At 39.5% G+C, this 14,465-nt stretch overlaps 2 protein-coding genes across 4 annotated transcripts in view; one reads left to right on the top strand and one right to left on the bottom strand.

Moving 5' to 3' along the window:
- Positions 1-7,335, bottom strand: part of LOC145404496 (uncharacterized) — a 38,289-nt gene extending 30,954 nt beyond the window's left edge. For all 3 annotated transcript variants that reach the window (XM_080276059.1, XM_080276060.1, XM_080276062.1), the window contains exons 1-2: positions 7,292-7,335; positions 3,088-3,213 (exon numbers count right to left, since the gene is read on the bottom strand). In XM_080276059.1, coding sequence (XP_080132185.1) covers positions 3,088-3,213; positions 7,292-7,293 — 128 coding nt within the window. In that variant the 5' untranslated portion in view covers positions 7,294-7,335. The remainder of the gene's footprint in view (positions 1-3,087; positions 3,214-7,291) is intronic.
- A 243-nt stretch (positions 7,336-7,578) lies between these two features.
- Positions 7,579-14,465, top strand: Taf13 (TATA-box binding protein associated factor 13). The gene is made up of 3 exons (XM_080276064.1): positions 7,579-7,660; positions 12,760-12,945; positions 14,143-14,465. Exons 1-3 carry the CDS (start codon positions 7,631-7,633, stop codon positions 14,314-14,316), a joined length of 390 nt encoding a protein of 129 aa, XP_080132190.1. The 5' UTR covers positions 7,579-7,630; the 3' UTR covers positions 14,317-14,465.

Genomic DNA, 14,465 nt, shown 5'->3' with positions numbered 1-14,465 from the left:
ACACATTATTTACACATTATTTACAATTCCACTTGCACTGTTTTACTCAATAGAAAGATCGTAGTCACTCTTTTATCAATTGTCAGCCCTTTACCTCTTTCCACACGAGGTTTAGTAGGGGGTAAAGGTCACAGAGCCATTTGCATGGGGGTGAAAAATGGCCTTGAAGTCAGCAAGATGAAACATACGTCCTCTCACTTCGGAAGATGAGAGTACACTGATAACGCAGGGCCAGCCAGCCTGGACGCCTGTTTAGGGGTTATTCAGAGTTACCAATATTACTTCTTGAAACAGCTAAGTCTAGCACTGATATGATTGGCAGGAAATCTAGACAATACATTATAAATTTGGTAGTTCCAGGTGAATGTAAATATCACTTAGGCTTCTCCTTCCTCCTTACATGTATATTTATTACGAAAATAGATTAGAGGCCTACTTAGGAGATATATAATCAGAGCTACCAATGTTAAATCTTGAAACAGCTTTGTGTAGCACTGATATGATTGGTAGGAAATCTAGACAATACATTATAAATTAGGTAGTTCCAGGTGAATGTAAATATCACTTAGGCTTCTCCCTTCCCTCCTAACATGTATATTTATTACGAAAATAGATTATACGGCATATTTCAAGGGGAAAAAAACAGCGAAAATTAGCGAACGAGTGCACGTGAGGTGTTGTCAGGTGATAATTAGCCAATTCCAGGTGTATGGCACTCTCACTTACCTGATTTCTTTCTTGTATATATTATTTGGTATAAGAATACGACATAGGGATTATTTCAATGGATGAAATCAGTGAAAAATTCCAGGGAAGATTTACTTAGCGTACCATGGCCGGGCAGGCGAGAGGATAGGGTAATGGAGGGGGGGTAGGGAGGGGAGTCAAGAACGGGGAGAAATGGCTAAATTGTCAACAATGGATGGGAGTACAGATGAGATTAGGAGTGCTGACTAGTGTTGGACATTGTCAGTACTGATAGATGATACAAGCCCCCACTTGGAAGCCCGGGTGAATTCAAAATAACACAGAATCACAAAAGCGACGCCCCGCGGTATGATCCCTTGCTCCCAAGCGTCACGAAAGTGACGCCCCGCGGTTAAGGGGTTAAGCACATCATTCCTGTCACGAGAACGTCTTGGTTGACGGTGGCGAATTTACTGTTGTTGTGGTGCGGCGGCCATGTTTACCATTATGATCGAGTCATCAGCCGCGTCCTAAGCACTATACCAACTCGGGAGGTGTCTTTAGCTATGACTCAGGTTAGGTCGAACATAAGGAGTTATGACTCGCTCCTGTGCATGTAGGACAGACTTTGTCTTATGATGCAGTCTTAGTGTTTTATAAGTACGGGCCCAGGTCTCTTTCAGCCCCCTAATTTGATAAGAAAATGTCACTGAACACATTGGAAAAATTGCTGGGTCATTACGAGCCTAAACATATTCAGTAGACCGTCACTATACTGAACAATGATATATTTGCTCTCACAAATACAGTATTGTATCAAACCCCTCAGGAGCCACCAAATTTTCATCAGCTATACTGAGCCATGGTTGATAAATGGGGTGCATCACATGGCCCTTCTGAATGCCTCAGCCCACCAAACTGTTTTTTGGTTATACCAAACACAGGTCAATAAATGGGACACATTATGCAGTTCAAACGAACCACTCTTCATGTGCAGAGTGACTCGCAACACAGCTGCCAAAGTTGATGATTGTTTCTCCCACCCACTTGGGTTAGGTTGCAGACTTGCTGGTGGGAACAGGTGATGAGTTTGGTTATTTGTGGGCTACTGCTGGTAGACTTGGATGGAACCACAGTTTGTAGACATAGTGCATCACACGTAATTGGCCTCGGTCTTCCCGCACCTTTCACTGAGTTCAGAAAACAGCATTCGTGTTTCACATCTCTCAACTTTGCTAAGTTTTTTCCCATTATGATTGTGAAGAATATCTTCAAGCACTTCAGGATTCTCTATACCTGACATGACACCACAGCCACCACAAAATCAACTTTATTGACAGCAATGATGAGTGACAGTTCACTCAGTGTACAGCCTACAAGATGAGTGGAAGTGTAAGCAGTGTACAGCAGTCTATACAGGTATAGCGTACAATAAACGAGTTTCATACCCTTTAACTCCAACCTGGCCTAGAACTGCCCTCTCATCATCATGAATGCTGAGTTGTTATAATAGATTACAGTACAGTAATCCTGTACTAGTCATGAAGAAGTGATATGACAATGATATGAAATAAGCTGCAAAGGGTAAAGTTAAGGACCACATTAGTGTACAATGGGTATAATTTTTATTTTTAGTACTAGACTATGATATTATACTCATTTTTAAACATGTGCTTGAATTCCCACTGGCGGGGGGGGGGGACCCCTACATTTTTTCAAACTTCAGGCTTTATCAAGCCTGGCTTCCCCCCAGTTATGTTGTTATTGTGACAATCTACTGTAAATGTCTTCATCCTTTACACATACTGCAAGCACATTCGGTCTCTCTTTATTCATACTTGAGTTGGGTCGTGAAGGGTGTCACATCTTTCCAATAAACATTTCCTCAGGTGTGCCTAATTCTTCCACATCACCTAACCTGGGGTGGGATTCTCTGACATACTGAACACAGATTCCCTCTCAGAACTTAGATAAGTTTTTGCGCAATGAACACAATATGAGTGAGGGTCTCCGCTCCCCTCTCATTTTAAATCAGTTCATGAATACTTTCCTCTCCTAGCTAAGAAGATTTGGTAATGAGGAATGGACAAGAGACAGGGGAAGATTTTAAGTTTCTTGTTCCTCTTGCAAAAACAGACCTGTTATGACAGGGAATCAATCGTAAGTATGTTCGAAAATCCCACCCATGAAGATGATCCCTTGTCCCTTTCAGCTCAGTTGAATGCTACATGTAGTAAAACTCGAGGGATGATTTCAATTATTTGACTAGTACTGTAACCACTAAGAACCATTCTTAGCTGGTCCAATTTCATGCGACTTCAACTCTGTCTTCAAAGTGTGGGAATGGCCCAGCTCTACCAAGTGAGGACAAAAAATACATACCGTACATATATAACTCACCTCCTGCTAGAACTGCTATCACTACTGGATGATTTCTTGCGCTGCTTCTTTTCCTTATCTCTGGATTTCCTCTCTTTCTCTGAGCCACTTGAAGAGGCAGAGTGGCTGCGACTCCGACTAAGAACCCTGGAAACAGAAGCAAGCTCAGTGGCTAAACAGTACAATGCAGCAGAATGATTATACTATTTTTTTCTAACCTGGCCTAAAACTGCTACTCTCTGTCTTTAATTTCTGAATTACAGTGATCCCTTGGTTACAGTGAATGTCATTATCACTGCAAGATGAAAATCTGGACTCCTGCTGTCACTGCATGTTTTTCAATGGGGGGGAGGGGGGAACTGTCATCATGCACCTAATGTGATTTCTGCTGACAACAGTGGTCCAGTATCTGTAGTTTCTGATGGATTAGAGAGATCCAAAGATGAAGCTCTACTTGAGGAGTTAATGATGTTAATCCCAGATGGTGGAGACCACTATCTCTTACCCCCCTAGTCTCAGAACCCATTACCTCAAGCCCATCTGAGGTCTCTCAATGGTATGTGTTTCTTCCTTATTTTGCCCTTTTTATCACTTTCTATTAACCTGACCAAACCAATGTGTGTGTGTCTGATACCATAACAGTACACAATTATGCATTCAGTGGGAGTAAAATGTAAAAACAGAAAATTTGGGTTGAGGAGTGGGATGCCCAGCCCCAACTAGGATAAATTCCATAGGTTCTGTGCTTTCATTAATGTGCAATATCATCAGCATGCACTTGGCTCAGTACCATGCCAATTATGCACAATAACCAAGGGATCACTGTATAACAAGAGATTAGTATATGGTGCCAGTCACAATGCAGTGCTGTGGAAAGGCTGCAAGGCCTTAGCATTGTCTTTTTCTTCCACTTACCTACATGAAATAAGCCGAAAAAAGATGAAAATCTGGGCCCAGGTAAAAAAAAAAAAAAAAAAAAAAGTATACCAGTACTGAAGTTGGATAATTATTTGAGCTAACACTGATCTCAAGTAACTGCCTTGACCACAAACTCCCAGAAATTGCCAATTCTCACCTGATAACTTAATACATTCAAAGCCGATCAACTAAACTACTTTATTATCTGTGATTCAGTGACAAGTAAAATGCTATTAACATATTTACTCACTTCAATAAGGAAACGACGCTCAATTATGATAAGTAAAAGGATATCACCAACATAAGTTAGCATACCACCTCATTTCCAGGACCAACCTTGTTCTTAGCTCAATCCATCAATGTTCATGCTTTTATTTACCTGAATGAAAAGAAATTTTCATATCCATATATCTACAGTATATATGAAACTAATATAAAGTAATATGATTCCAAGATGTTAGCAGACCTCAGGTGAAGACCATATGCAATGATGCATTTGTCCCTTGAAAGGTACCAGGTATTGTGTCTGGTATGGAAATATTGTAGTAGCATACCGTCTCATTTCCAGGACAAATATTTTTCTTCGTTAAACACCAGTTAATCACTCTGCCTCATACTCTTTCCTTACTATTTCAATATGTGAAAAAATTACATTCATATATCTATATACAAAAGTAATTTAACGCCATTTGAATGCAAATATTAGTACAGATCGATTTAAGAGCGTTTGCACCGATCTCACGTGCCACGTGTTAGGCTTATATAGTGCCCACGATTTCTGCTGGAGGTTTTGTCTTCCCATGTTTCCAGTTTTAAAATTAAACTTTTTTATAAGTAACATTCGGTACATTCACTTCAGCATTTACCAGATAAAGCATTAATCTGTTTGAAAACTACATGACAGAACATTCGGTACATTCACTTCAGCATCTGCCAGATAAAGCATTAATCTGTTTGAAAACTACATGATAGGTATTTAAAACTAGGCTAAACACGCGGCGAGGCTTGTAATATTATGTGATGAATACTATTGCATCACTGTAGTTTTCTGTATTTTAGTAACTGTTCTGCAATATTTTTCTAAGTAAATCATGTCTAGAAAACTGGTATAATAACTAATAATTACATTATTGCAGAAATTATGTACTGTTCACTAATAATTATCATGGAAGGGATTTTAGAATGTAGGCAACTGTGTGAGTCAGAAAGAGGTGACCGACTTCAACTGAATTATCAGGTAAGCATTGGCAATTTTGGGGGGGTTTGTGGCCATAGCAATTAACACTGTCCCTATATTTCTAATATTTCTAACAGTGAAAAAGTACATCATCTTTAATCTCTTAAACATAAAGTTATAACTATTACTGGTAGCTACATTTTTCCAAGATGATGTCTTGGACATAACAAAACTGTGCATGGGAGCAGTGTAACCCCTACAAATTGGTTTATTCTCCAACATCAGTAAAGCAAGACCACTGACAGATAAGACATCACAAAGAGATATGAAAACAACAAACACCTACTGTAGATTTCACCAATACCAATGACAAGTATGACATTAGAAAGTAAACACCTTGGAGGAAATGAGACGTCTGGCACCTGCTTTTCATTACTGGGGTGCCATTTCCAGCCATTTACAATTCTGGGTAAACTTACAGGTACTTATTACTTTAGGGTGGATCCACACGTGTGCTCAAACAAGTATTGGCAACATGCAAGCACCACAGTAACGAACATGCTGAAAACATGTTGGGAAAAGCAGCATCCAGATCATGTTGGTAACATCATGATGAAGTCTCAGCTGCCTGGTACGGACACACTTATCCCATCACCTCTGCTGCCAGTGTTCGAAGCTGCACTGAAACATGTTTGCATACATCTGTCCAAATACTGCTGCAAACACGTTCTCGAACATGTTGCCAGTTGTGTTGCCAACATATGTTTGTGTACACGTGCGGATGCGCCCTAAAGCAGTAGAGACGCGTTACCAAATCAGTTCTTCTTCCTCATAGTCTGTTATATTTTTCTGATAATTTCTGGGGTGGCAAATAAACGATTCTTGCTAAATCCATTTCCCCATTATTTTTAGCTGTTTTGCTGTGACAGCTTGTTAGATTCATCAGAAAAAAAAAAAGCCAAATTCAAGAACTTCCCATTTTGAGATGCCTGGACACCCTGCGTTTGAAAGACTGGAGATCATAGGCAGTATGAAATACAGACAGAAAGAGACAGTTCCAGAGTTGACCTGTTGCATACCAGTACATGAAGGACTGCGAGTAATGGTAACTCTTGCAATAGAGAGTTGGACAGAAAAGAGATGAAAATTTGTTGCTAGACAGGTGCTACACATCCACCATTGCAAAGGAGGGATGAAAGTATTTAATTAAACCTATCCTAACCCAGCTTAACTATAATTTAATTTAACCTAACCTACCCTAACCTGAGCTGAACTAACCTAACCAAACCTAACCTAACCTCCAGTTAGGTAATTAGGAAACAAAATCCACCTTTGAATACGCTGAGTTTCTTCAATTACGTTGGACACAAACAATCATTAGTACAGCTTAAGGAACGTGATCATACTTTTCAACAAGAAATGGCAATTCACTACTCTCTAAATAGTCAGAAAAATACAGACAACAAACTGGAGGAATATGAACTGAACTAAAAAGTTCTGCTGCAAGTGTACCTTTACCTAATTCTGTGATGCTCTGTGATCACTAGTGTAAAAGACAAAGGCTGAAGCTTAAACCCAAATAGTGTGTCAATTAAGTTTGATTTACCACAGGGAATTGCAAAATACATGGTTAATCTAAATCATGGAATGAGAACAGGATTTAATCATTCCATAGCCTACAGACGGAAACCTTGGCATAATGCTATATTACTCCTACAACTTAAATTCTGGCAACATACAGTATATCTTTTCTAATACGGTACGCACAACAAAATAGTTTCATCAATCTGTAAGATACTGGGTATGCCTTTGCCGGTAGCTTATGATCTTGAACTGATTATCATTTAAAACTCTGTAATTCGTAAAACACATGCTGCACAAGGCGGTCAGCCAATGCTTTTACCAAGAGAAAACACTTCACCTTTTACCACAAAAAATTAAATAGCTATCAATTTAACACTATTCTCAACTGTTACATACAAAAGTTTGTAACTAGTATCTCAGTGCTCCACACTTGCTTCGAGGATAGACATAACAAGAAAAATTCATAGGGTGATTGATAAATTATAGGACCTATATAATTTTGAGGTAAGTGAAAGGATTACCTAAATATATCAAGCTTATACTTACATTTTGGTCCTTGCAGTCCTTTTTGTTTACAAAAGCTCCTCCCGTCGTTCGCATAGCCGACGCCAAAGTATCCGGATGGCTCTTACATGCTTAGTTGAATTTTATTTTAATGTGATGAATAAACACAAAAAATATGGATATAGCAAATATGGCTATTACCAGACGATTTCACTCAGTTTATTGGTATTGGTTTACCAAACTGCCTATTAAGAGCAGAGCCCGCCGAAAAAGATCGTGCTTGAAGCTTAACAAAATCCACTCAAATGCACTCAAATGATGTAGAGCACACAGGACGTGGTACTTCTCTCTTGTCTTGTTTAGGAATCGAGGAAACTAGATATGGCGACTGCAGATGATAGTTTTGATCAGGTATGGTTATTTGCAATTCACAGTACTGAAATACATTCTGCAAACTAGAACTCTTGGACCTAGGAGACCCGTCATCAGTTCAGTTCAGTTGAAATGAAGGAGTGTTGCGTCTGCAACATATTCATATTATTATTCCTGGTTTTTCTTCCTTCTGTTTTATTTCCCTGTACGGTCTGCATTTCTTTTCTTTTCTCTCAGTTATGTTGTTGAGCCCTTCTTTCCCTTATTTTCCAAAAACTGTGTAGAGTTCTCTTTGTCTCTTCTATGCTGTCACTGTCGAACAAAAATTTTCTCATAACTTGTTCCTGTTCTTCATAAGGCTGTTGAAGTCTTGGGCATTTCTGTCTTTCTGTTGCATACGCTGGACACCACATGATGAAGTACTTCAGGTCTTCTCTTTCTTCTCCACACATATAACAACTTGTCTCTTCATTTTAAAACCTATTCCTGTCCACCAAACCCAGATTGTTTGTCCTACACTTAAACAGTATTACTGAAGCTATTCTAGTACCATATACCCTTTCTTGTTCCCCCAATCTCTTCTCCACTCTCGATATATTTTCAAACTTGCTCTTTCACTCATTTCCTGCTTCCACATTTCTGTGTCCCATTCTCATTCTCTTTTTTATTTATTTACAAGTTTTTTTCATTCATTCATTGCCAGATGCCATGTATCCCAGACGTGGTGGCCAAGGGCTTAGAGTTAATTGTTTTACAGGGAGGGGCACTAAACCTCCACCAACCCCACTTGACACGTTGGGATGCCAACAGCATCTGGTGTTCCCAGGCGGTCACCCATCCAAGTACTAACCAGATCCAACGTTGCTTACTTAATATTCCACCGTCGGTATAACTTTAGAAGTAGCCAACGTTACCAATTTTCATTATGTCACGTCCCTGAACTATTCTAACTAAGACTTATCTTTTAAGCCTAGTATGAGTTGGGGGAGCGAATTTTGTAAGGGTAGTCATATAGTGGCTTAGGTTAGGCTGTTGCTCAGTAGCGGATGAATATCGCGCCATATTGGCTGGTGCAGGCGTGTGCATTCAGTCTATGTCAGGCCCTAGACTAGGCCTAGGTTGGGTTAGGTTAGGTTAGTTTGGGTTAGTTTAATGCAAAATAGTGTGTTTTTAATTAATCTTGATCTTGATTTTAGGGGATAAACCCACTTTTGGAAATCTTACTCAAAATTCCAAAAAGGGGATTTTCCCCCCAAAATGAGGGTCAAAACTAATTAAAGCACAGTATTTTGCATTGGAAACAATAAAAATAATAATAAAAGAAAACGTTGGTTACTTCTAAAAATTTACCCCACTGTCTATTCCTGCCCCTATCAGATCACTGATAAGTCCATTCAACCATATCTTCCCCCTGTTCTCTCATTTCATCAATTATACTCTTCATCAAATCATTATTTTCACCACTTACTATTTGGCTTAAGTCTTTCCACTGTCCTTCCATTATTCTAGCCCTCATTCTTGTTGCTCCCATTTCACCTCTCAATGCCACTCCCTGTACATATCCCTGATCCCCCAAAATTTGGTTGTAAACACTATACTCTATACTTTGTAATTTATCTATTTCTTGCTTTGTTAACCAAATCAAATTCATTCCATATAATACTGATGGCAGAGCTATGTTTTTCCAATATGTTTTTCCTGTTAACATTTTTGAACAACTTCGGGCTATAACTGAATAGGCCATCTTTGCCAGCCTTCTTGCCTTCATTATCATCTCTTCCTTATGCACCTTAAAATAGTTTTTACTATCATTTATTGTTATTCCAAGATACTTTATGTTTTGACTCACCGTTATTCCCATAATCTCATCAGGTTTATTTTTCATATTAAATATCAGTATTTGGCTCCTCTGCATATTCATTGTTAACCCACACTCTTCACTAACCTCTGTGACCTCGTGTATTACTTTTTCTGCATCCTCTGTGATGTTTGATGGCAATAATCCATCATCTGCGTAAAATAATGAGGTTATCTTGAACCTTTCATCCTGGTAACCTTTGCCCAATTTTTCCAATCTTTCCATTATTTTGTATGTTACTAGTTTGAAGATACTGTAGTTGTTGAGCCTGTGCACCCCTGGCGTATTCCACTCTCTACTGGAATTATTACCTCCCTACCTTCTCCCAATCTTATCTTGGTTTTATCTCCTTCATACTGTACATCTTCGCTGTTCTGTTATATGTGGATTCACTTTATATTCCATTAGAATTTCTGTCATTTTCTCTCTTTTACTATCAAATGCTCTTGCATAATCTGTAGCAATTACAATTAGTGGCATTTTCATTCTAAATGTGTTTTCAGTACAGTAACTCAATATAAATACATTATTTTCTATTTTCTCACCTTCTGTGAAACCAGCTTGCGTATCTTTTCTCATTTCATTATTCTGTAGGTGATCTTCATGAAATGGTTAACAATACAGTATCATCTGCAAATAGCAGTACAGAAAGTTTCCAAACCCTGTCTTCATCACTGAGGCTGCTGCAACATCCACTGTCTTCCCTTGTATCTCCTTTATAACCCCATCCATATACAAACTGAACAACCATGGAGACATGACACATCCCTGTTTCAGTCTAACATTCAGATGGAAAAATTCCCACAGTTCACTATCCACATGCACTGCAACCTTGGCACCCTCATGCATACTCTTCACAGCATTCAGCAACTTCCCATTTACTCTTAATATTTTCCACATTCCTTGCATATCCACTATGTCATATGCCTTCTCCAAATCCATGAAGGCTGCATACAACTTTCCCTTCTCTAGAAACTTTTCCACTAAAGACCTAAGGATGAATATCTCATCTACACAACCTCATCCCTTCCTAAAACCTCCCTGTTCTTCTCCAACTAATTTCTCTGTTATTTCCGTCTCTCAGTAAGTATCCTACCATATACTTTTCCCATTACACTAAGAAGACAAATGCCCTTATGATTACCACACACTTCTTTTTCCCCTTTTCCTTTGTTAATTATACCAGACTTCTTATCCTCTGGGACTCTGCCTTCTTCCCAGGCCAATCTGCACATCTATAGCATATCCATTCTACTACTATCTCTCCCCCATGCATCAGCATTTTACCTCTCATTCCATCAATTCCTGGGACTTTCCCAAATTTAACTTTCTTCATTGCTGCCACTACTTCCATCCTACTGATCTCTCCATCCCATCTCACTGTCCCCCTTCTCCCAGCCATTACCTAGCTTCTTATACTTACATTACCTTCCTTCTGTGTGTTTAACAGTTCTTGAAAGTGTTCTCTCCATCTGCTCACTTTTTCTCCCTTCTCCACTATCAGTCTACCATTTTTATCTTTCACGTCTCTAATAACTTCTTTATCACCCTGGCTAACACCCTTTACCTCCTTCCAGAACATTTCCTTACATTCCTTCCACTTTACATTCAAATTCCTTCCAAATTCCACATCACTCTCTTCTTACTCTCTCTTACCAATCTTTTCACCTCTTTTTTCCTCTTTACGTATAACTCTTTCTTCAGTCTCTCAACTTTCCCCATGCCTCTGCTTTCCATCCATACACTATATGCTTTCTTCTTTGTGCCACAGCTTGTCTCATCTCTTCATTCCACCTCTTTCAGTCTTCTCTTCATCCCCTCACACCACCTTACATGCTTCACAGATTTCTTCTGTGAATATCTTGCACACAGCTTCCACCTCCCTTTTGTGCTCGAAATCGTATTTACCCAGTTGCTGCTCCATTTCTCTTGCATATTCTGCCTTTTTTCCATCCTGTTGCAACTTTTCTACCCTCCATGCATGGACTACTTCCTCCTGTCCTTCCCTTCCTCTATTCCTCCATTACACTTTAACCTTGACTTTCACCACCACCAGGTGGTGGTCAGAAAGTCCACTCCCCCAACCTCTGTAGTCTCTTGCATCCATTACACGGTACCTTATTCTGTCATCCACACACACAGTCATAATTGCTTTCCATTCATTCAGTTTGCCACCCACCCTTCTTATCACTTGCCACATATACCTGTGAATCATTTTGGGCCTAAAGAGAGTGTTGGCTATCACTAACCCCCTCCCTGCACAAATATTCAATAGGGCACTGCCATTCTTATCCACTACTACAGGCACACCCCACCCAACAACTACTCCATCCACCTTCACATTCCCTACTTTTCCATTCATATCTCCAGTCAAAAATACTCTGTCATTCCACTCAGACTTTTCCATGCACACTTCCACATTTGCCCAGAACTCTTTTCACTCTGCTTGCATGATCTTGTATTGGCACTTACACAGTTGCCCACATTTGTAATCTTACTTTCAATCTTGCCCACACAATCTTTGAACCAACTGATCCATACTCTCTTATATTCTTCCATCTCTTCCACATAACAATACACACACACACACCCTTTTGCCTTGTCATTCTCACCTACTCCTGTGAAAATATCCCATCCATACTGTCACTCTCACCTCTCCATTTAGTATCCGTTAATCCACATACTGTATTTCCACTTTTGTGTTCTCAGGCACCTGGACAATTTCATCACTTCATTATTCGCAACCTTTACATTCCATGTTGCAGTTCATACAGTGTCCTTTGTCTGGTCCTTGGTTATCACCTGTTTGTCTGTCCTGGTCCAAGGCTTCTCGTTTGTGTTTTTTGTTAGTTGTTTTCTGGGGAGGGGCACTAACCCTCTGCCAACCCACTTGTTGACATGTAAGGAACACGTGTTGTTTCGTTATAAGGTTACCACCTAGTGTATTAAATCATTTCTCACTTTACAGGAAATCCTTTGGCTTGTCGTTCAGTATAGAGTTACCCTGAAATAGTACAGTATATGGTACCACTACACTGAGTGAGTGGATGATGGGTGCCTCATGTACCCATGGTAATCATTGACTAATTTTCAGCAGTCAAGATGGAGAGATGGCAGTATTAGGCCAAGTTTGAGTAAGAAGGGTGTGTGTGTGTGGGTGTATATATATATATATATATATATATATATATATAATGTCTATCAGTCTATTTTCTTTTCTTTCCATAAATTGACAAAAACATGAAATTGTCACTAATATGATCTATTTCACTACTTCCAGTATGAAGAGGAGGAGAGTGGAGAGCCCCAGTCAGAAGTGGCAATAACTTCAGGGACTGGAGGCCGTAAGAGACTGTTCTCGAAGGAATTGAGATGTATGATGTATGGGTTTGGGGATGACCAAAACCCTTACACTGAAAGTGTTGACCTTCTAGAAGATCTGGTTATTGAATTCATCACACAAATGGTAGGAAGTTGATTAACAATTCATCTTGCAGTTGCTGGAGAGGGATGCTTTCATGTGGTGGGAGTAATGTAACCAGGTGGCCCCATTACCCATTTATAAAATGGCTCCTCAGCTGCCTCCTTATCCCATGAAAGGAGGATGGTGGACTGTAGGAAAATAGAACTTCAGTCTACAGTCCACCATATTTATCATCAGATGACCCTGGGGCCACTGCAACAACAATGTTCTTCCTACAGATATTGGTGGCCTAGTTAGCAGAATACTGTTCCTGTCACATAGGCTACTCTTAAGGTCTGATGTTCAAACCTGCACAAGGTAACTAAATGGGAGAGCTTAGGAGTCATGTCAGTCCTGTCATCATTGTGAATATAACGATGCAGGTAATGGTAAAAAAAAATACGCAGTAGATGGAGGTCTTGACAGAGTACTGTAAGAATGTTTTGCTCTGCTGAACATTGTCACATAACTTGAGAAGGCTCATTAAAGCGAAGTGTTACTTAGTAAAGACCACCTTACAAGGTGTTTTGTTCACCACTCATGCAAACTTAAATCCATGCCATGGGGGGAGGGGAGAAGCTACATTAACACAATGTACGACAAAGGTTGCTTCTCTCTCTCTCTCTCTCTCTCTTTTTTTTTTTTTTATGGTAATCAATAGAATGACTGTCTTACAGGTATTTGTGAAGTGCCTGTCACTGCGAGTCATGATTTTCAAGCTTTGGACGAGGAGTGAATTGGTGTGATCCCTTACCTTTGGGCAGTGTTGATAATTCTCCCACTGTTATTAAGCAAGAGTCTCTTTCCTATTTCTAGATCCAACCCACTCTTCCTTGCTTCAGTACAGATAAAAAGTACAACTCACAAACAATCCCATATGCCCTCAATGTAACACAGCCCTCAACAACACAGCATACTTACATCATATACTGTACTATCTAAACATTGACAGTTTTTCAACCTCAACAAAAAATACCTGGGAATGCCTGGTTAAAGTGGCCAGTTTCCTGCAGTCCACTGTTTTCATGTCCAGATTAGCCTGGTTTGACAACAACCCATCATATTATTTATTAGGAATACAGTTAGGATGTTGGTGATATTTTAATGTTTGATTCTAGATGCTTTTTATTGGGAATAGTTGGGTTGCTGATTGTATTTTAATGTTTGATTCCAGACACTTACTTGAATGTTTGATTTCAGACACAGCGAGCCATGGAGGTTGGCAGGTCAGGGCGAGTGCAGGTAGAGGATGTACTGTACCTGGTGAGGAAGGATAAGAGGAAGTATGCACGTGTCCATGACCTCCTCAACATGAATGAAGAACTGAAGAAGGCCAGAAAGGCATTTGATGAAGTTAAATATGCTGGAGTTTAGATCTCCACCAATGTTTTACACTGTATCCGTATTTTTTTCAGAAGTTAATTTGAATTTTCATCATAATGTACACCCAATCCTAATGGGGAAGAAAAGTTGGGATGTCAGTGACAGCATTGACAAATGACTTACATTTAGCCTATCAATAC

Source organism: Coenobita brevimanus, chromosome 63 (assembly GCF_032717465.1).
Source record: "Coenobita brevimanus isolate Jiangsu-jjx chromosome 63, ASM3271746v2, whole genome shotgun sequence".
Classification (NCBI taxonomy): Eukaryota; Metazoa; Arthropoda; class Malacostraca; order Decapoda; family Coenobitidae; genus Coenobita; species Coenobita brevimanus.
Note: the sequence above shows the minus strand (reverse complement) of the source record. Positions and strands in the feature narration are given on the sequence as shown.

Bases quoted from the DNA above. Each gene is read 5' to 3' on its own strand.
- Taf13 (XM_080276064.1), top strand. From the start codon at position 7,631: ATGGCGACTGCAGATGATAGTTTTGATCAG. The intron at 7,661-12,759 runs GTATGGTTATTT...CACTACTTCCAG, and splicing joins CAGATGATAGTTTTGATCAG to TATGAAGAGGAGGAGAGTGG. The intron at 12,946-14,142 runs GTAGGAAGTTGA...GTTTGATTTCAG, and splicing joins TTGAATTCATCACACAAATG to ACACAGCGAGCCATGGAGGT.